General features: G+C 39.3%; 1 protein-coding gene across 3 annotated transcripts in view; it reads right to left on the bottom strand.

Annotated features, from left to right (window-relative positions):
- Positions 1 to 22,248, bottom strand: part of SEC24D (SEC24 homolog D, COPII coat complex component) — a 102,232-nt gene extending 79,984 nt beyond the window's left edge. Inside the window, exons 1-6 of one of the 3 annotated variants that reach the window (XM_044224117.1) lie at positions 22,030 to 22,248; positions 19,687 to 19,845; positions 11,176 to 11,305; positions 5,204 to 5,352; positions 3,496 to 3,771; positions 2,927 to 3,057 (exon numbers count right to left, since the gene is read on the bottom strand). In XM_044224117.1, coding sequence (XP_044080052.1) covers positions 2,927 to 3,057; positions 3,496 to 3,771; positions 5,204 to 5,352; positions 11,176 to 11,305; positions 19,687 to 19,804 — 804 coding nt within the window. In that variant the 5' untranslated portion in view covers positions 19,805 to 19,845; positions 22,030 to 22,248. The remainder of the gene's footprint in view (positions 1 to 2,926; positions 3,058 to 3,495; positions 3,772 to 5,203; positions 5,353 to 11,175; positions 11,306 to 19,686; positions 19,846 to 22,029) is intronic. The other 2 variants (XM_044224118.1, XM_044224119.1) reach the window with 2 other exon arrangements.
- Between the last annotated feature and the right edge of the window lie 220 nt (positions 22,249 to 22,468).

The following is a 22,468-nucleotide window of genomic DNA, read 5'->3' as shown; positions in this document are numbered from 1 at the left end:
AACAAATGGGATTTTTCTTTTCTTTTTTTTTTTAAAGATTTTTTTTATTTATTTGACTGAGAGAGAGAGAGATCACAAGTAGGCAGAGAGGCAGGCAGAGGGGGCGGGGGAAACAGGCTCCCGGCTGAGCAGAGTGCCTGATGTGGAGTTCCATCCCAGGCTCCTGAAATCATGATCTGAGTTGAAGGCAGAGGCTTAACCCACTGAGCCACCCAGGCACCCCCCAAATGGGATTTTTCTAAGTGAATTCAGTGAAGAGAGTGGGGCAAAGGAATTGAGAATAGAGGTTGTAAGGGATAGATTTATTATCATGGATCAAATAATCAAAGCTGCATAAGAGAAGTGAGAGATGAAGGCAATATAAGAGATAAAGTAGTTAAGTTATAAGTCCTGGTGGGTGAATCATATTCATCTTTGAGTCCTAAAAGGAATGAGCTAAAAAGATAGGAGGCAGTGGTTGGAAAATGAGATGCTTTCAACTGAGATTCTGAAGTGTTCAATAATTGGTAATCTCAGGATCTATGGTAAGACTACAGATAACTGAGGTGGGTTGGATAAAAAGAACACTGAGGACAAAAAGATCAAGAACTGAAAAAGCAGGGAAATGAAAGCTTCTAAAATAGTACAAAAATAGTACTGGAGAAATTAATGGTGAACCTAGAGTTAAAAATTTCAGAGAATGAAGTGGAATGACCCAGAGGGTCTGTAGATGTTACAGAGAGGAAAGAAACAAATGAAAATGATGGATTCAATGTAAAAATATTATATTCCTTTAACTAGAATAATGACATAATATTAAGCTATAAACTAAAGGCTGGTAATATAATTATCAATAAAGGCACTAAGAGTTAATCAAACTTTTTTCTAACATGTTATAGGAAGCTCTATGAGAAACCTTCAAGTTTATATTCAAATAAATATAGAATAAGTGGGTAGATCACAAAAATAACTAAAATCCTCTATGCTCTCTGTGCTTTTTTCAAGGACTTTACAGCTCCTCCCATCCAGAGCAAGAGTCTTATCTTTCTACTCCTGGACTCTGGGGAGATCTTATAACTTGCCTTGGCTCAGAGAATGTCACAGAATCGGCAACGTTTTAGTTCCAAGCCATGGCTCAAGAGGCCTTGCAGATTCCTACTTTCTGTCTTAGATCTCTGCCACAGCCGAGTGAACGAACCCAGGCTAGCCTGCTCAGTGACATGGCCCAATCAGTCCCAGCTAACAGATGGGTAACCAAATAGCAGTCATGAATTATACCATCTGTACTCAGCTTGGTACCCCACCCCTACCCAACCAAAGGTATATCCACGTTCTAATCCTTGCAATCTGTGACTATTACCTTACGTAGTAAGAAAACTAATTAAATTAAATGTCTTGAAAGAAGGCCCTCAGCCTGGATTATCTGAGTGGGCCCTGAATGGAATCATGTATAATTTCATAATATAAAGACAGAAGGAGTTTTGAGATGGATGCCCAGAGAAGAAGATACAGAGAAGCGGAAGAGGCAATGTGATGACACAGGCAGAGATTAGTCATACAGCCACAAGCCAGAGAGTGCCTGTAGCCACCAGAAGCTGGAAGAGACAAGGAATGGATTCCACTAGAGAGCCTTTCAAGGGAGCACAGCTTCAGACTTTTGGCTCCCAGAACCATAAGAGAATAAACTCCTATTGTTATAAGTCATCCAGTTTGTGGTAGATTAGGCACAGTAGCCACAGAGAATTAATATAACATCCTAGACCATTCAGGCTCCAGGCAAACCTCCAGCTGACCCCAGATGTACAAGCAAACCCAAACCAAATCCATCGAGCCTGGCGCAGATTAGCAGAACTGCGCAGAGAACCTGCTGACTAATGAGGATTAATTAATAGCAGCTATAAATTACTAAGTTTGGTGGTGGTTTGTTACACAGCAAAGTTAGCAAAAACAGTAGCTCTTTAGGCTCTCTCTAACTCTTTGTACTCATGTTCATAGAACCACTTCAAAGACCTAGGTTATCGATTTCATTATTATTCCAAAAGGACTATAGATCTCTGCTCATTGCTAAAGACTTGCAGCTTCTCCTGAAGCAGGGCTATATATTCCTGCCCAAATGACCCAGGGCTTTATCATGACTTGCTTTGGCGGAGGGCATGTGAGTTGTTGTGACCACAACCACTCAGATGTATCACATCTGAGTGAAAACCATAAGAGCTATCGCACCTTTTGGTCAGCTCTCTTTTCTCCCTTTCTCATGATAACAACATGTCCCAAGTACAGGCTGCCCCTTCATGCTGGCTTCTGGAATGATAAGGGCACACACAGTAGCACCTAAAGACAAGTGGCAGCTGCTATAGCCTTCCTGTAATCTAAGGGATTGATAAATCTTCATGGTTGTAAGCAAATCGGGGATTGTGCATTATGCAGAATAACCTAATAGAAAGCTGACTGACAGAGTTACTAAAGAGTAATCTTCCAAAGAAAATAACTTGAATGGAGAATTAAGTTATAGCTCTAATTTATATGAAACAGTTTCTTTTATTGGCAAAATGTAAAATACTTGTTTTCACTTTCAGTGGGTATCTTATTCTTATTGAAAAGCGTCCTTTATTTATCTAAACTAGTATGTTTGTATGCTCTGACTACTACTTACTCATTGAACAATCAATAAATACTGCTAATATAGGCTAATATAAATATCAATAGTATTGTCAAGTTTATGTACTAAAAAAAATCTCCATAGGCTTTCTGTCATGGAGACCCCCATGTAGGGGGTCATAACGTAGCCTTCCTTCCCCAGATACAGAAAGAAGAAAGCCTCTATGTGATGGGTATAGTGCTCCAACAATAAAGGACAGGAAAACGCTTACAAACTGAAGTTTCTGAGACAGTGAATGAAGAATGGTCCTTTGTGAGGGGGACGATGGGAGTGAGAAAGAACACTTACTGGGCTGGGGATCGAGTCAGGATCCAGCTTCTTCTGGAGTTGTGGTGGACCAGCCAACTGTGCAGGACCTCCAGGGAAGCCTCCCGGGTAGGAGAGCTGCCCACCTGCCATCTGGGGACCATAGCTGGCTGCTTGGGAAAAAAATTTAAAAAGAAAACTATGAGAGACTATGGACTCTGAGAAACAAACAGGGTTTTGGAGGGGAGGGGGATGGGGGATTGGATGAGTCTGGTGGTGGGTATTAAGGAGGGCACGTATTGCGTGGAGCACTGGGTGTGGTGCATAAACAATGAATCCTGGAACATTGAAAAAATTTTAATTTAATTAAAAAAAAAAAAAGAAATGACTAGGACCCAAGGTCTTAGATTTAGAGCTCACTGACAATATTTCTTCTTATTTATGTAAGGCAGAGAGTTAAGTGTGAATATCTATGATTCCCCTTTTCTTTGCACTTGGATGCTATTCTAAAACTAGCTTTCCTTAAGAGTAAGTGATAGATGCCTTGTAACATAGAACAAAGCTGATTTCCTAGGTAACCCAAGACCTTCCCCGAGCCCGGCCTGCCTTACCCTGCTGTGGCGAATATCCCGTGCCCAGCGTCTGTCCTGGAACAGGTGGGGGCTGGTACTGGGCATTCAGAGGAGCAGGCCCAGGGAGCCCGTCCTGCCTGTGTGTTGATGGAGGCAAGGGCGAGGCACCAGGGCCATTTAGTGCAGTGGGTGGTGGTGGGAGAACCTGAGATCCAGGCTGCATAATGGATGGCTGCGGAGGTCGGGGAAGACCCTGGAACAAAGGCGCTGATGGAGGGCCAGGGGGCCCCTGGCCAGGGGGAGCCATGCCTGAACCTGTGCAAGAAAGAAGACCAGACCAATAAATGTTGCACTTCTCAACTCTCTAAATTCTATGAAGTACACACAGGGACACTTTTTCTCCTGACATAAAACAAGAAGGCGTCCCTGCAAATCAATTTTTTTTCCCACAAGATGAATCTTCATTCAGAAAGTTACCCAAATGCTATTTGGGGCATTTTATAAAACTAGAGAATTTTTAAAGGGTAAAAGCAAAATTTATAATTTTGGTGAGAAAATTAATAGGATAAATTTTAACTCAGTTGCATTAACTTTACATGATACATGTCACTAGTTAAGAAATTGTATGTGATACAAAATCTAGAAAATCATATAGAGGAAAATGTTCTGTAACAAGCATTATTCACATAACTTACACATTCAATAAATAAGTATTTTGTGTCCTGTGCTTGACTTGACCAACTAGATCTCAGAGTTGGGTAGAAATAACAAGGGTCACTAACGTGCTTTCTAATCATATGGAAAATAGTTATAAAGCCAGATTATTCTAACTCTGATTATGTGAAATTTATTTGTTTCCTGGAGACTTACCCATCTTGAAATCAGTAAAAGACAGAAAATAGAGGGTTGGTTTTTTTTAGAGATGTATCTAAAAAAAACCACTTAAAGTAATGGAAACATTCTTCATCAAGATAAATGACTGACTATGCTGTTATTACAGTGAAGGTTCCTTTGACCCTTAGAATATACAGCATTGATACAAATCTCAGTACTGTAACTGTTTTCTCTCCTATTATTCTCTTTTCTGCCTCAAACATCTAAGCTTCCATTCTTTTCATGATGTAAATACAGAATCAAAGCACACTGTGAAACAATGAGTACTATATTTTTTATTTTAGGGTTCCATTTTAAACAACACAAAGTTAAAACTACCCTCCACATATCTCAAAATAATCTCACTGTTCTAATGCTTATTTGTGAAGTCAGCATTTTTTTGTTTTTGTTTTTGTTTTTTTTATCATTCTAATATTAAATGTTAGCTACACTGAGGGTCTTTCAATTATTCTGAAATAAATGGCAGTATAACCAGGAAAAAAATTAATTATAGCCATACATAATACAGATGATTTATATAAAAATGTCTAAAAATCAATATGGTTCAATATGGTGTGCCAGAATTATGCCTATTTTTTTGAGTTATATCTATTTTATTTTATTTATTTCACAGACAGAGATAGACAGAGAGGCAGGCAGAGAGAGAGGGAAGCAGGCTCCCTGCCGAGCAGAGAGCCTGATGCGGGGCTTGATCCCAGGAACCTGGGATCATGACCTGAGCCGAAGGCAGAGGCTTTAACCCACTAAGCCACCCAAGCACCCCTATGTCTATTTTAAAAATGGAAAAAAACCACCTTTATTAAAAATACTCCTGAAACACGTGGTCAGTGAACACTAATAATGAAACTGTTACCATAACTGTTAATGTGCATAGCATTGAGCTGACTGGCCAGTTGGGTGACGGATGCAGTGGATGCAGGACTCAGATAAGATGATTGTGTAGATGGTGAATATGGTGCGTAGGAGGGTGCTGCACTGTTGACAGGTGGAGGACCTGGAAATCTAAAAGGGAAAAAGGGATGTTAAACAGTATCATAGTTTCATGTACAAATGATAAACAACAAATGTTAATAACCTGCTAAATTAATCCCATCTAGTGGGCACCAGGAAAATGATATTTTATCTTGTCTTTATTATTAATGTGAGCTCAAAATGAACCATGTAGCATCATCACATAACTATGCTCACAAGCTCAACATGTCAAGATACTTAGTAAAAAATTCCTAATGTAAGCACAGAACCAGCTTTGGAAATCAAGTTTGAAAAGCAGAGTCCACCACAGCCTTATCTATACCAGGATGAATGATTAATAGAACAGAACCAAGAAAAATAAAATGCTTTGTGGCTCTATCTTTATGATCATTCTCTCTTTTCTTACCCAGCTTTTAAAATAAAACATCGCCTGCACTATAATTTCAGAGCCCTGCAAATGGTATTTGAAAGTAAACAATTCAGCAAAAAGTTTTGAAATCGTTCATTCATTTTAATCTAAAAATTTCATCATGCTTTACCTTTAATTTATCTTGAACTTATTGTATATTTCTTTTTCTTTATTTTGAATGAAACAGTGGCCACCATAGAACAGAATAGAAACAGTGTTCCTATTGTAATTAATCTGCAGAATGAAGTTAAAGCTTTGCCTTCTAGTTACATTATGACTTCTTACTAATAAAAAATGAAATTTTCCAAGATGGTATACTCTGAATTCAATTTCTCCATGAACTGGAAACTGTCCCTAGTGGCGCACACTCTTGCCTTCCATCTTTCACTGCCACTTGAGAGATTAGGAGCAGAGCCTGAGAAAGGCCAGTGGCTGGCTTGAAGTCCCACAACTTATGTGTGACAAAACCAGGACTATCCTCTTCCCAAGTCTTAACTGAGCACACTTTCTAAAACATTTTCTCTTGTCATTTTTCTCCATGTATCTTAAATTGAATGATTACTGCAAAACAAAAAAAAAACCTTAAAATTAACCTTCAGACTGTTATGCTATAGTATGGTATTTAAGCATATTTCAGAATGATGATATCCCACACTTTAAGTTAAATGGATGAATGATCAAATGCTTTTTCTTTGTAAAATAACAAGCTATCCTATAGTAGATATTTGGTTATAAAGGGTTATAAAGTTAGAATGAATAACATTTTAACCCAAAGAATACTGCTTAGCAAAGCTGTTGATTTCCTCTCCTGTCAAAAACTGAAACAAGACCAACACAATTACACTAAACATCTTTCGATTTAAATAATTTTTGGAATAATTTTTGGAACAAAACTGAATAAAAAGAGAAAATATAAAAGTTAACTTTCACAGAAGTTTTGTTTATATCTCTAATTTATTAATGATACTAGGAAAAAGAAAGGCAAGGCAAAATATAACTCTAGCCTTAATTGACAAGTTTAAAATATTGTTGCTCACTTAGAAATGAGTTCAAGAATTATGTAAATGATATGTTTTGTCAATTCATTGTTTCATAAAAACATCATTTCTTTTTTCAAGAAATGATGCTTTTGCCTTTTCTTAAAAAAAGATTTTATTTATTTATTTGAGAGAGAGAGAGAGAAAGAAAGAATGAGCATGAGAGGGGAGAGGTCAGTGGTTTCCAGAAAGCAGACTCCCCACTGAGCAGGAAGCCCGATGCGGGACTCAATCCCAGGACTCCAGGACCATGACCTGAGCTGAAAGCAGTCCCCCAACCAACTGAGCCACCCAGGCGCCCTGCTTTTGCCTTTTTAAAAAGTCACGAGAGATAGATACATGTAATAATTGCACACAGGCAGAAGGTACATGCTCTATAAGAATACATTAGTGGGTGTAGCATATGGTATTGTTATAGGGTTTGGATCTAATAAGCAGGAACTGGGAACCAGCAGTTAAATTGGGGGAAGGAGAGATTATTCAATTGTTTAAGAAAAAAATTCTCTAAAACATACAGATATTTCACAAATGTTAATAATATTTTTAAAATATAAAATTGTATGAATAATTTATTACATACCACAAATAGGATAAAATACATTTCAAATGGAAGTTATGACATAAGATGCCTCCAGTATTTTTTTAAACTTAACAAAAGGTTAATTATTTAAAATACAGAATATGAAAATATACAACCATTAGGCCATTACTTTTTGACCCATAAATGCTAACTTATCCTTCATTGCTTAATATATGTCCTAGAAATTAGGCTTTAGAAAGTCACAATTTTTTTCCCTAACCAACGTAAATGTTGCAGATCTTAAACAGATTTGAATTTTAAAAGCAATTTTATTAAGAATAAAGTAGTAGTAAAGAGCTAACAAAAACTTTCATTTAGATAAAAGAGATTAACAGAACATTCTAAACTTGGAAAGTGACTTAAAATTTTTCAGCTTCATTACGCTACTAAATTAGTTAATCCGAGGTTACACAGCATGCAGGTATCAGAGTTTAGATATGAATCCGGGTCTAAAGGCTCCCAGCCTGGATACCCTGGTGTGTGACTATGGGCAAACCACTTAATCTCCATAGTTCTCAGCTTTCAAATGAAAAAGTGAGCAGACAGAATTGGAATGATCCCTTTCTGTGCTATTTATACAGTGGTTAAAATAAAGAATCAAATGATTTAAATATTTCCCTGTTGATTCCTTCACTTAACAAGTTTCTGGGCAGAGAAAAGATTCAATTTTATATTTTAATTTATTGTTTCACTGAATGTCAGAAAAGGGCAGATCTGCTATAAAACACAACAGTCAATAAAGAATTAATACCAGATGATTAATAAAACATGAAAATTTAGCTTCAGTTTAGTCCTAAACCTCTGGAGAGTTGACTCAATCGTCTATGGCCTGCTCAACCTCAAATATTTCTTATTTCTAAGTTTATAACAAATTGGTCAAGTAGTGAGCTGTATGCTGAAGTTTGCTGGAATGTGGAAATATGGTACCAAATTAGTCAAGATCGGACTGAAGTAAAATCTGGATTTAAATACTCAGTCCATGGAGTAGAGAAAACAAAACCTCTACCCAATATCATTGCTCTCCACAAAAATAAATAAATAAATAAATAATGAAAACAAAAAAATTAAGAGAAAACAACTATTCCAACTATTTCTCTTATTTTTCTTTTCTTTTCTTTTCTTTCTTTCTTTTTAAAAATACCTCTTATTTTTTTTTATTTCCTCTTTTTCTTTGTTACTAAGTTCTTAGCAGATTTCACCCCATCAACTTCAATTTGGAAAGATGAATCTCCTCTTTCCACTCTCTTTCCCTCCAATTCATCATTTCTTGATTAAAACAGATAATTTATATAACTCTAAGTTACAGCTTTTATTTACTAAATTAATCCCATCCAGCAATAACACTTTGTAGGTAACTTCAGAACCATCTACAAGTTTAAGACATTCCACTGCAGCCAAGATCAAAGAGACTAATAGCTAGGTATGATTTTTAAATTTTATGAAACGGTGCCTGGGAAGGAGCAATATTTTAAAAATAAAAATGATAAATTTTAAAATTTCAATCAACATAATGACTCTGAATTATATCTTGTTTTCATTCAACAGTTTAGATATATTGTAAAAGTTAAGAGATTTTTTGATGGGTTCTCTAAGTATAAACAGCACCAATGAAGTGCTATAATCATCAAAGAAATTTCATGAGCCACCTATGCTCTCTGACAATCTGTCATCAGACTGTGTGATTCACCTGCACAATCACTGTGCCCTTTGCCCTGGCACTGAACTATATACACAGAAATATGTCCCATGACAGCAAAGTAGTGTGGTAACCATGGACACTTAGCATGAATACTAGATTTCTCCTTGATGTTTTAATTTTTAAATCCATTTCCAACCTTTAATTCACAGTTCAAGTTGAAGAAAGTCAATAGTAGGGGCAGAATCTGTCAGGGTTTCCCCAGGAATTAGAATGAAAGCAGATTTCTAGGTTGACCTGTTGTGAGTAGCTAGACTGAATCATTAGGGAAGACAAGCTACAGACAGTAGACTCTACACGCCCTCAAAATGGTACCGACATCTGCTAACACATATTTCATGGGCATTCTTTCTTTCATGGGCATTATGCAGTATGCAAAATTCTCGGCATGCAGTAGCCATCAAAATCCTCACAACTACATCACTATGGTTAAAATTGTGATGAGGGAACTAAGGAACACAGAAGTGAAGTAACAGCTGCCTGAGCCAAGAGTAGTAAACATGACTCTACGGTCTACAATCTTCAGACTTTGTGCTGAGCTCACTCACAACCACACAGCCAGAGTCTATCTGATGATAAAGTCCATGGTTTACTTATTTCTAAGGAACCTAAGTGAAGGGAAAGAAGTGGAAAGAAGCAAAAATCAATACAATCTAGACTAACACCAGTGACCAAAAGCTTCCTTAACTTCAAACCCTGTTTAATTTTAGCATTTCTTCTTAAAAAAAAAAAAAATCTAAAATGCTTGGCAGTTCACAACAATGAACTTTTCCAGATTTTCTCCCCTGTGCTCTGGACAGAAAGTTCTATTTCCTCATTTTACAAGTGAGCAAAATGAGGAGGCCTAGAGGCCCAGGAACTCCACCAGCACCACATAGTTAATTTTTGAGCCAGAAGAGGCATCTTGGTTTTCAGTCTTTCTACTCTAATCCTTGTACCCCACCGCCAGGCTAATGACACTAGGGAGGGGTCATCAGGTCAGGTCCCCAGTCAGGCCCTTTCTTTGACTTTGTGCCCCTTGTTCAAACCACAACCACATGCAAACCAGATTACTTAGACTCACTCATCCTCTGTTTCCTTCACTCTGTCTCTCACAGCAACCATGTCAATGGTAAATGTTACCCTGACAAACAAGAGCCAGGAAGTGTCAACTTCACAAATGTCCTATAGGAGCATTAACTCGATGACATTTAAAAGTTCAGAGAGTTTTCCCACTAACAGGGACTACTCACAGGTCCCTTGAAAGGATAGCTGAATGGCTTCAGCAACAGCAGGTCCAGATTTCACACTAAGGGGTAAATCCTCCCCTCACCAACCCTACAGCCTAACAGCCTGGAAAAGGAACCTAGGAAATGAAGCCTCCAGGTATTCCTTGGAGAAATTCCAAAGTAAACACTATAAACAGTTTTGGCACTGGGATTCTCAATGGCAGTAGCTCACCGGAAAAACAATAATGGGACTTCCAGCAGGGCAGGTGTGATGTTGACTCCCTTCCCAGGGGATAGTCCCCAGTGGGACACAGAGCTCTACACATCTCATACAGCTCATACACTGGCTTCTGCAGGCCTGCCTCCAACTTTTCCCTTTCTTAATTTGTTATAAACACAAACAGAGGATTTATTTCCTGTGTTGTTTTTACTATCGACCAACCTTTCAAAAATCCCTCAGTGGCATCTGTGTACCTTTCACATCAAATCCAGTTTTTACCATTAGCCACAACCTGATTTAATTTTTAAAATACTTATTGAGCACCTACTGGCACTGAGCTCAGTCCTGCGAAGGATTCAACGTGATAGATGATTTAAATTGTACTAGGGCATACAGAGCATAGACATCTGAAGAAATCAGAGATTCATAACGGAACTCTAAAATGAGATGTATATAATCTAAAATTAAAATGTATGGTATTGACACAAGTAGTTTTTTATATATTTTTAAATATGTACTGGTCTTGTTTTTTTTCCCTCCTAACTTTTCTAAATGTTTGTTTCCTAGGACAATCTAGCAAGTCCTTTTACAAGGGTATGGGCAGTATCAAGAGGTCAAATCAATAAACATGCTAGTTTAGAAGGCACTTGTGAGACAATTTTAGTAGAATATACAAATGCGGTTTGGAATCTACCTAGCTCACCTTTGGGGAGGATGCCCTTGGGCATGAGCTCCATTCTGGCCAAACTGTTGGGGTCCAGGAGGTGAAGGACCGTGAGGCAACATGCCCCCAGGGGCAGCAGCCCCCAAAGGCCCTGCTGGCTTCATCATACCTGCAACAGAAGGGCATGAATTTAGAAGAGTATGAATGTGCAAAGAGAGAGGATGCGATGCCATTAGATTGAAAATGAAAACTAGCAGGAGTGGGAGGGTAAAAAAAGGGTTAAGACAAATTCTCCTTTAAACTTGCATTAACCACCACAGACCTATCAATGCCAGGCTCCAGCACAGTTATTTGACCATCATATTGATAGGAGAACAGGAAAGGAAAGAACCATTTCAATATCAAACAGAATAAAAACAGAAGAAACAACCTTGTGTTTGGTAAAAGCACCTGATAGAACATACTATCACACAAAGAAAGCTAGAATACACAGTGGAAAATGCCATTCTGGATATCAGAAAATAACTGGGAAAAAACAGTAGGAACCATCATCAAGATCCTAACTGTAACTATGGAGAGGAAAAAAAAAAAAACCCTCTGAAAATGTCTTTGATTACAGCATAAGGAAACAAGTGGAAAGTAGCATCTGTTTTTCCAACAAATGCAAAGCAAGTTTCAGAGTTAATAATTCTTCCAGGATTCCAAATAATTGAGTGATAAACAATCGAGGGACTCCTATACTCATCATATTCACTCATATAAAATGTGGAATCATGGGGTGCCTGGGTGGCTCAGTGGGTTAAGCCTCTGCTTTTGGCTCAGGCCATGATCTCAGGGTCCTAGGATCGAGCCCCGCATCCAGCTCTCTGCTCAATGGGGAGCCTGCTTCCCCCCTCTCTCTCTGCCTGGCTCTTTGCCTACTTGTGATCTCTGTCTGTCAAATAAATAAAATCTTTTTTAAAAAATGTGGAATCATGTGATTAGGAGATGCTCCTGGCAATAACTGTTTTCCTTTACAAGAGTTCCTTCTCAAAAGATATTTCAAGGTCTCTCTTTAGAACTGTTTGCAGACATCTTTCTCTTCTGGGGAAACTGTGGTATAGAAGAAAAGTCACTGAACATGGGTCAAAGGAGTTCAAGGCCCCACCTGGCCATTTACTAGCAGAGAGAGGTATGGCGTTAGGTGAGAAGTTTATATTCAAATACCTCAGTTTCCTTCACCTTGTTGCAAAAGGAAAAACTTGGACTAGATCACTTGTGACACCCCTTCTAGTCTTTTAAAAGAAAAAAAAAAAAGGTCTTGTATTTGCTCTCTCTCCACTTCCAATCTGCTTATTTTGTTCCAGCTCATTCAACTTACTTTTGACCCCACCCTCCTCTCTGGCACCATCATCAATGACCTCCTAGTGCCTTGTGTGCACTCCTCCACTTGACCTCATAGTGATATTTCACACCCAACATCTGTTTTCTTCTTATGTCTTCCTCTAGAGAGTTTATTCTCTCAGGTAACAAGAGATTGACTGGATGACCTTGCAGTTGCCAAACAAAAGTTTCTTATATTATCATCATCATCATACGGCCAAGAGCATGCTTTCAGATGCCTGGGTAATATAGAATGTAATAAAACCAGGGAAATGGCTGTATTCATGAATAATACTGAAACTAATCACAAAGGTTTTTTTTTTTTTCTTAAAATGGGATGCCTCAAACTTAAGAAAAATTTTATATTAACTTTACAGTCACAGTCTTATTTAGCAATTTCTCATATAATAAGAAAAAAAAAACAAATATTTTTCTTACAACACTACATTTTTATATGATGTTCTAAACTCCAAAGCCAGCAAGTTAGAAAAACCTGAGACTTGTAGTCACACAGACTTGGGTTTGAATTCTTTCTCCACCATTTGACAACTATGACTCTGACAAGGATACTTCTATCTTCTGAAAACTTGACTTTTAACACTGTGTCATAGAAGTAATGTTCCCTATCTCTGAGAACAGTTCTGAGAATTAAGGCAATAGATATGAGAGCATACCGAAATGTATGATATATAAAGCAATCAATCAACAAATCTTGGTTTCCTCTCGACCATATCTCCTGCCCTCCTTTTTTCAAGGATTTATATTCTAACAGTACGTATACATGATAATTATATGCAAACTTGTATTTTCATTTTTGAAACATTATTTTGGACAAGAATAGAAAATCCACAATATGAGTGCTAAAATAATAATTACACATACTATAAGAAACCAAAGATGTTTTAATTTCTTAGATAAGTAAATGCCAATTTCATCTATAACCCTCAAATCAAAAAACAGTTTCTAGAATTACTCTTGTCTGGGTATTCCCATGTGTATCCATGGGATGCAAGTTTATAAGTGTCCCTATTTTCAAAAACAAAATGAAAAAAAAAACCCAGTTTATATATACTCAAGCAGAACTGTTATACACCAATTTCACTAAAATGTTCTTTACCTTTTATTTTTGAAAATCAACTCTATGGCAACATTTCAATCTCATTCTTGTTCAAGGTACATTCACTGTGCCTTTGCGACACTGAGAGCTCTTACAGAAGTCACAACCATGTAAACAAACAATGACAGTGCCTGTGATCAGTACTGCAATATGCAGAGGGACAAGCTCTCTCTCCCTTGAGGAATCAAGAAAACGTTCAAAGAGGAAGGACTGCTTGAGCTGAATCGTGCCAGACAAGCAGGATTCTTAGTGTAGAAACAGGATAGAGGACTTCAGGCAGAAGGGAAAACCTATACAAAGATATAAGAAGAGGGCATAACATGATGAGAGACTGGTAGAAGGTGCAGGGCAGAGAGGTTATGGGGAAAAGGGGCTGGAACAGAAGTTATCATGGTTGGTCAGGTCAGGCTGCAAAGTCCTGTGTGCCATTTGGACTCTATCCTCAGGGCAAAGAGAAATCGATATCACTGTTATCTACAAAGTCATAGTCTTCTCCTCATTACACGTATTTTCAAAAGTGATCAGAGATAAAAAGAAATTGGGTTCTTTATAGTATGAGATTTTAATAGGAAAGGAAAACCATAGCATGAGAAAGAACTAACTATACTTATAACAACAACAACAACAATCTCTAAAATCACAAACTGGTCTTCAACACAGTGGCAGATATTATAGACTAGCTTATTCAATACTAATTCCACTTCCCTTCTGACTTACCTTTCTGTGGTTCTGAGCTGGAAAGATGGATCTCCACTGCCTAAATTCTCTTACAAATTGCCACGTTCTCTAAATTCATAGGGGGCAGAGATGGTAGTTCTGGGGTAGAAAGGCACTGGCTACTGAAGGAATAGTCCTGTGTGGGGTCTGCATTTCCATGGACCATGGAGTCCCAAGCTTGGTTCTAGCTTTCTCTAGCACTCTCTTGGCTACTTGATACCCTCTAACAAATCGCTTTCTGATACAGTGGTTTCTGTGATCTACAAAAACACCCTGCTGAAAACAACATCACAGAAAAGCATTATCTTGGATTTGGCCCTGGATCTGACAAACTAAAACTAGAATTAAAAATCATTTGTGGAAAAATGAAGTTTATCTAAAATGAATAAAGTTGCCTTTTACTGCTTTAACTTGTCTAATTATTGTGGCTAGGACTTCCCATACTACATTGAATAAAAGTGGTGAGAATGGACATCTTTGTCTTATTCCTCACCTTAGGGGAAAAGCTCTCAGTTTTTCACCATTGAGTATGATATTAGCTGCGGGTTTTTCATATAAGGCCTTCATTAGGTTGAGGTATATTCTCTCTAGACCTCCTTTGCAGAGAGTTTTTTTTTGTTTTTTATTATGAGTGGATGTTATACTTTGTCAAATGTTTCTCTGCATCTATTGAAATGATCGTACGGTTTTTATCCTTTCTCCTGTTGATGAGATGTATTATACTGATTGTTCTGAGAACACTGCACCACATTTTTGTCCCAAGAATAAATCCTACTTGATCGTGGATGTATGATTTTTTTTTAATGTACTGTTGAATTCAGTTTCCTAATATGTTGCTAAGGATTTTGCATCTATATTCATGAGAAATATTGGCCTACAGTTCTTTTTGTGCTATCTTTTTTGGCTTTGGTATCAGTGTGATGCTGGCCTCACAGAATGAATTTGGAAGTTTTCCTTCCTCTTATATTTTTTTGGTATAGTTTAAGAAGGCATTAAGTCTAGCAAAACAACTCAGTCAGGGAAAGACAAATGCCATATGATCTTTTCATATCGAATTTAAGAAAGAAAACAAATGAGCAAAGGGAGGTGGGGAGAGAGAGGCAAACCAAGAAACACACTCTTAACTATGGAAAACAAACCGATGATTACCAGAGGGGGGGGTGGGTAGGAGGACGGGTGAAATATGTGATGGAGATAATAAATGCACTTATCATGACTCCATAAATAAAATAAAATAAAGACAAGTTCCCTATCATATGGACACAATCATAATGACCACTGTTCCTAAGGCACTGTGCCTGGTGGTGTACCTATATAAGCTGCTATTTATTATGAGCCTCACCTCTCCCACAGCCCTACCCTAGTTCAAGAACATCAACAGTTCTTGCCTCTTAGCTTCCCATACCAGTGGTCCTCAATCAGGGTTTATCTTGCCCCTGAAGGGACATTTGGCAATGTCTAAGGTTTCTAGTTGCCACAGCCTGGGGATGGTGGGCATGGGCCAGGTAGGTATAGTATGGTTTGTACTCTACTGTGTAGGGGCAAAGAATGCTATTAAACACCCTATACCACACAGCACAGCCTCCCACAAAAAGGATTAACTGGCCCCAAATGTCACCAGTGCTGAGGATGAGAAACCCTATTCCAGAAACCAGTGTGTCCAGGTCTGATGCCTTTTCTATACTTTCTAATGTGGAGTGTAACTCTTTCTAAAATATACATGGGATCATGACCCTTCCCAGTTTAAAATGCTTCAGTGGTACCCTACTGCCCTTGAAGCCTAAATAAAGTCTTAAGATGATTCCACTTTCCATTCCAGGCATACCTCTCAGTGTTGGCACTCTGTGTTAGCCAGGTGAACCTCTTGCAGGTGGCTCCAAAGTGACACCCCATTCCCCACCCCAGCAAGCTGCCTCTCTATGTGGCCAACTTTTACTCATCTTCCAGGTCATCTCTTCCAGGAAGATTCCCTTGATCCATAAGTCTTCGTTATGTGCCCTGCCATGTGCTACCATGGCACCCTCTACCTCCTTTATCTTGGTACTACCCCCGTATTGTCACTGTCAATTAACTTGACAAATTCATTCTGTGTCAATTAACTTGACAGTGACAATAACTTGACAGTGACAATACAGAAGGGCTGAGATTAGATTTATTTCATTCATTGTTAATTGGCACAAGTACTTTGCTCACTCAATAAATCTGTAAAATTTGTTACTACATAGCACTAGTACCACATGATAGGCACAAATGGAGGTATGGTATGTGAGAAACGCAAAACAAGAGTTAGCACTGCCTATGTAGATCTATGTAAGAATAGATACTTCAAGGAATCACAGCCAGACTGCCTGTGCCCATCACAAAAACAACAAAAGGATCGTCAAAAGACTAGAAAAGAAGGCAGAGAAGATTAGGAAACCTAGGTTCACTCAGCACAGAAAAATAAAGGCTAGGGTAATGTAGTGACAGCCTTAAATAATTAAACAAAACACCATATTTTACAGAAAGGTATATTTGCAGAGTCTAATAGCCTGGTATCCATCTAAGAATTAAATAAGGAGAAAGAGGTTTAAATTAAAGTGTGAAGGATTTAGTACAACATTTTCCTTGTTGTTGTTTTAATATCAGTAAATACCAGAGTGTTGCTGATGAATGAAGCAGCTTGTCATTCACACACTAATTTATGGAGTAATTTCTCTGCTTTAGGCCCATCCATTAAAATACAGTGTAGTAAATAGTAGAGAGGCCTTCACAGGTGTTAGGAGAACACAAAAAGAAGAAAGTATTTATAGATAGGCTTGAGAGAGAACAGTGGTCAGAAAGGCCTGCAGGCACAACAGTTGAACTAAATCTGAAAAAATGTGGATGTAAACTCTACCAGGATGACAATGTGAAGGCATGGATAGGCCTTCTAGAAGTGCGGGGCACAAATCAGAGCACAAACCAGCCTCCCAGTGACTAATGGCTTAGTGCCACTGTTGGAACAGGCATGTTAACATGGCAGACAAGCTGAAAAAAGAAAATGAGTGACTCAATGAAGGTCTAATGAGCTTAAAATATAATCGATGGCTGTGGGAAGCCATAAAGGATTTTAAGCAAAAGAAGTAAAAAAATTAGATTTGCATGCCACAAAAATCCCTCCAGCACAGAACTGGATGTTTGGAGAATGGCAGTACTGGAGAGAGAGAGAGAATGGGTAAGAGATCACTTTAGTAATCCAAGTGAAAGATTAATGGCTTGAACAAGAAGAGTGACAAGAGGATAGAGGGGAGGAAGCAGGTAGGAAAGAGGTTTACAATCACCCCGAAAGAATTTGGGAGGACAACTGCATTGAAGAAGGTAAAAGGAAGAGATTGTTTTTAATAGTGTAAGTTTCTAATTTGAATAGCTGAGTGAATGATAATAACATTGGGTGAGATATGGAATGCCAAAAAAATAGGTTTCATGAAAAAAATTCTGAATTATTTTGGACATGATGAGTTTAATGTGCCCATGTAAACAGGTGGGCAATTGAAAATATGGGTCTGGAGCTTAGGAGAGACATATGGGCTAGAGAAATAGATCTGAGAGACTAGATGTCATACGGAATGTTACAGCCTAGGGGAAAAAATCTATAGAGAGGAAAAGAGGGGCGATGATAGAACAATGAAGAAGAAATAGCAATGCCTAGGATCATTGAGAATGGGTAGGGGGCTCCTTAGAAAAAAATGTCCAGAAAGCCCTTAAGAAAAATAAAACAAGATAGTGTGGAATCAAAGGAGAGGAGAATTTTGTACAAACAAGAGCCGTAAACAGTGTCAAATTCAAAAGAGAACAGGACAATGTCTACTGCATCTGGTAATAGGGCCACTGGTGACCTTGGTGTGAGAAGGGTGGAAGGGGACCAAGCTATGGAGCAGAGACTATACTAAGCCATGGAGGGACTGAGAGGCAAGGATGGAGGGTCACTGAAGGAAGTGAGTACTTGCTTAAGAAGACAGCTGTGAAGAGAGGAAGGAAGAGCAAAGAATACTGAATATTCTACTTAGGTGTGTATTAGAGTTTGTTGTTTACTTTCTTGAGGGACTTTGGTATGAACCCTGGGACCGCGAATAAGTCACAGTACACTAGTCAGTTTTCTTAGCTGCAAAATAGAGCTAATAATCTATTGCACAGCATTATGTGAAGATTAAAGAAGATAATGCATGTACAGATTTCAGGACCAGTTTTTGATACATGAGAAGCACTCAAAAAGAAAAATTTATAATTTTCACCATATACAAATGCAGAGGAGGAATGTGCCACCAGATAGAAACTGGAAAAACATTGTTCTTACAGGATCCAGATCTTTAAGTATTGTGGGGAAGACTGGTTTTGGACAAAAGAAGGATGCTTCATCTGAAGGTTTTTTAAATTAGCAGCCTACTAAATCACAAGGCTGATTTAGTCTTAGGACTAAAGGAAATTAGTCCCAGTCTTAGAGCATCTTCTGCAACAAACTGTGTGTGTGGTTGCTACAACCAGCCTCACCACAGGGCTTTCCTTGCCCCTCAGTGGCTCCGCACTCCATACATGCTATCCGGCAGAGCCCAGATCCTACATATCTGAGTCAGTCTTCATAAGCCCCCCAAAATACTAATTTATATACAGCCAATTTCCACCAATGATTTGAGTTGAATTCCTCAGCATTCTCTCAGAATTCCCAAGAACTATCTTACACAAATATTTTTAGGAAATTTGGGACCATTAGACCTGAAACAAGCTCTTATTTGCTTCCCTCCAACCTTGAAATGCGGTCCCTCCGAGCAGCCCCTTGATAAATGTGGTCTTATGGTGCCAACAGCAATGGAGTGGTAGTCCTACAATATCGTTCAATAATGATTTCAAGGTAAGACCATGTTTTTCTTGTTATTATCATGGAGGAATCTTTGGTACATGAATCGAATCGTATTTTTCCAATTTCAAACATGATTTTTTAATCTTATTGCCAAAACATATAAAATACACACATATATATGTATATACATATAATGTATAGTTTATATATTTATATACATTTAATTTGGTTTTTTATTACATTTTCAAATAACCTTGCACCACTGTCTAGTAGCAAGAACAAGTCTAATGGTGAAAACAAAATACTCAGGAAGCTTCTTTTTTTTAATCTATATTTAAAAACCAAACTAGTCATATTCCAAGCAATAGCCAAACTGATGATGTAGGCTTCTTCCATAAGAGACTTCTCCAATAAGCCTATACACTCAAACCACAGCATCACATAATGACCATTCAACACTTCTAAAGCTGCTCTTTCAGAATATGTCTCTGAGCCTGAGAATCAATAATCACATGCAAGTCAAAATAATGCACTTTACCTGGTGGAGAACCTGCATGAGATGGGTCCCCATAGTGTCCGTAATGGGGTGGAGAAAGGCCTATTCCAGGCTGGGACTGAGAATAGGGGGGTGTAGCCACATATCCTTGTTGACTCATTATGAAAATATCATTCCAAGGGATAGCTTTACAAAAGAACTCTGCAACAGAAGGAAAAAAAAAGTCAACAAGAGAGTTTGAGTTACTTAATGCTATTCAAAATATGAACACTGCTAATAAACATTTATAATGGTTTGAGAAAAATATCAGGTGTGAGAGACATCTTCCTATCATACAACATACCATATTATCTTCTAAAAAGGCTCTAAACATAACTCTATGGAACTCAGTAACTCACTTCTATAGGCAAGTTCTCAGGCACAAAATCTAAATAACAACTGCCAATCACTTTTCCACTGAAAGAATGAACTATTTCCCAGATAGTCTCTCATAATGTATCCACTATTTTTGTGCCTTTGGTTTCCATGGCCCCGTTTCAGAACAAGCATGCCAATAGCAATAATCACAAGTCATTCAACTGACTGACCAGCAAAGCTGCCAGTAGTCTGCAATCAGATGTTTCAGGACTTGGGTCATTCAGTGCTATCCTAATTAGTAATTTTAGTCAGGCAGCTAGGATAAAGAGAAAATCAAAAGTCCAAAAAATACAGCAGAAGATAAAGAGGTTGGTAATGGACTTATTTTATGAGTCACAAAATGTCTAAGCCAGGTTGCAGCCTGCAAACATTTGAGAATTATCAGTGGTTTCTCATTCAAAGATGACAGACTCTCTTTCTAATTTAAATATCACACCTCTAAGAACATATACACGTATATTTAAGGAAAGAAGGGGAAAAAAGCAATTTCATATATGTTCAGGCATGCGCACACACCTCACAGTACAACATACCCATCTTGATTCTACTCAGAAGCTAGACATTGATTTGTTTTAAATTTACCATTTCTCCAGGTTTCACAAAATAAGACACATTTCATAAAACTATGCTCAAAGAATTTTTATAATGAAGACAAAAAAAAAAAAAAGCTCTGAATCCTGGTAAAGGAAGTGGTTTTTCACTACAAATCTACCAACACCTAGCTGCATGACATGGAATAAGGTGAAGAACCTCTTTGGGCCTCAGTTCCCTCTTACAAAATGAAGCTTCTAAAGGCTTTGCAGACATAAAACACTGATCCTACAGTTTCTCTCCAGTTGCTTCATCCGGCATAGGAATATCTTCCTTTTGTTGTTTTAGGATGCTACCTTTTAAGGTAAAAGTTGGGGGATACCTGCTAAGACCTGAAACAGATCTATATTCAGGAAATCTCATTCTTCATTTGGTTTCATTTTCCTATTAAACGCTGAAGTTTCCAAAATTAAAAGGAAATGTTATAAGGTTATCTTCTTCTTGGAAGGAGAGAACTAAAGAGAGGAGAGATAGGCAAAAGCCTGCCGGTCCACTTTGTTCCTGACAACAATTTTACCCTCCTCCCACTTCAGCAGAGAGAGACGTGGCAGCCCGAGCTTTGGTCAAGCTCATCCAACCAGGCAGGCACATTTAGGAAGTCAGCAGGAGCACACACCTACGTAGCCGCCTGTTGCTGAGTGACGGAGAGGAAAGGCAGGGATGTTCACTCCAAGCAGCAGGAAGCAAGCAGTCGGGTCCCTCTTAACTGGTCCTGACAGGAATTTGCTTCCTCATGCAACCCAGTTTGCCACGTCAAACTTCCTCACACAGCACCAAGTTACAGAAACCTGACTCAGCTTCAAGCGGCGACATGGCACAAAGCCACTTGGCAAGAGCAGGCCTAGGATCAAAATCTGGGGAGCTTCCATCACAGAACAAGCCCCAGGCCACTGTCACTGGACAAGGAGAGCCAAGGTGTGCTTCTCACCCTGGACCAAGTTCGGATCCGGACAAATTGGTTTCGCTATCCGATAGGATGTCCCGAAGCTTGAAGATACAGTTGCCATTTCTACTCTATTTCCAATATTGCCTACCTCCGAAGAGGAAATTAAGTTGATACAGAGACAAGAAAACCGCTGGCCGTGCCACTGGAATATTGTGGCTGCTGAGGACCCTAACCACGCAGTTCCAGCATCCCAAGACAAAAAGATGGGGGCGGGGGCGGGTAAAAGAATGCCCACGCCCACCCACCCCACCCCCATTATTAAACTCCACGAAAAGGCTAAATGAGCAAAGTATGAGGTCTCCTCCGCCGACCTGCCACAGGTGAGCATCCAGCCTCTCGCCAACGCCCATCCTAGGCCGGGCACTGCACCCCACTCTAGCTGTGGCTGGGGAGGGGCTGTCCCGCCAGAGCCCGGCAGGGTGAGGCATTACCTGGTCGGCTCCCGCACGCCGCTGGACTTCCGAAAGCCTGCGCTCAGCTCCTAGCGCCGGGTGCCCCCGCTGACCCAGCTCCCGCTGCGGCCGCTCGTCCCACCGCTCCTTTCCCCCGGCCCGGTGTCCCCACAGTCTGGTCTCGCTCACAGAGTTGCAGCCGGGCTGGGAACTGCCACGTCAAACACTCTCCCGGCTGCGCGCCCCCAGCGCCGGGGCTCAGACCAGCTGCCGCGCTCCCGCCGGCGCACGCGCACAGACCCGACCGGGAGGGGCGGGGCGGGGCGGGGCCGGACCGGGGGCGGGGCCGGGCCCGGAGCGCGGCGAGCGTATTGGCGGCCCATCCTTCCCTTTCCCCCGCCTCTATTCGCTTCTTCCCGTCTGTTCTGTTTGTTTTCCTACAACAGGTCAAAAATTTTTAACGCTGTTGTTAAATCAG

The sequence above is a fragment of the Neovison vison genome, chromosome 11 (assembly GCF_020171115.1).
Source record: "Neovison vison isolate M4711 chromosome 11, ASM_NN_V1, whole genome shotgun sequence".
NCBI lineage: Eukaryota > Metazoa > Chordata > Mammalia > Carnivora > Mustelidae > Neogale > Neogale vison.
The sequence above is the reverse complement of the archived record's forward strand: the minus strand, read 5'-3'. Positions and strand labels throughout refer to the sequence as shown.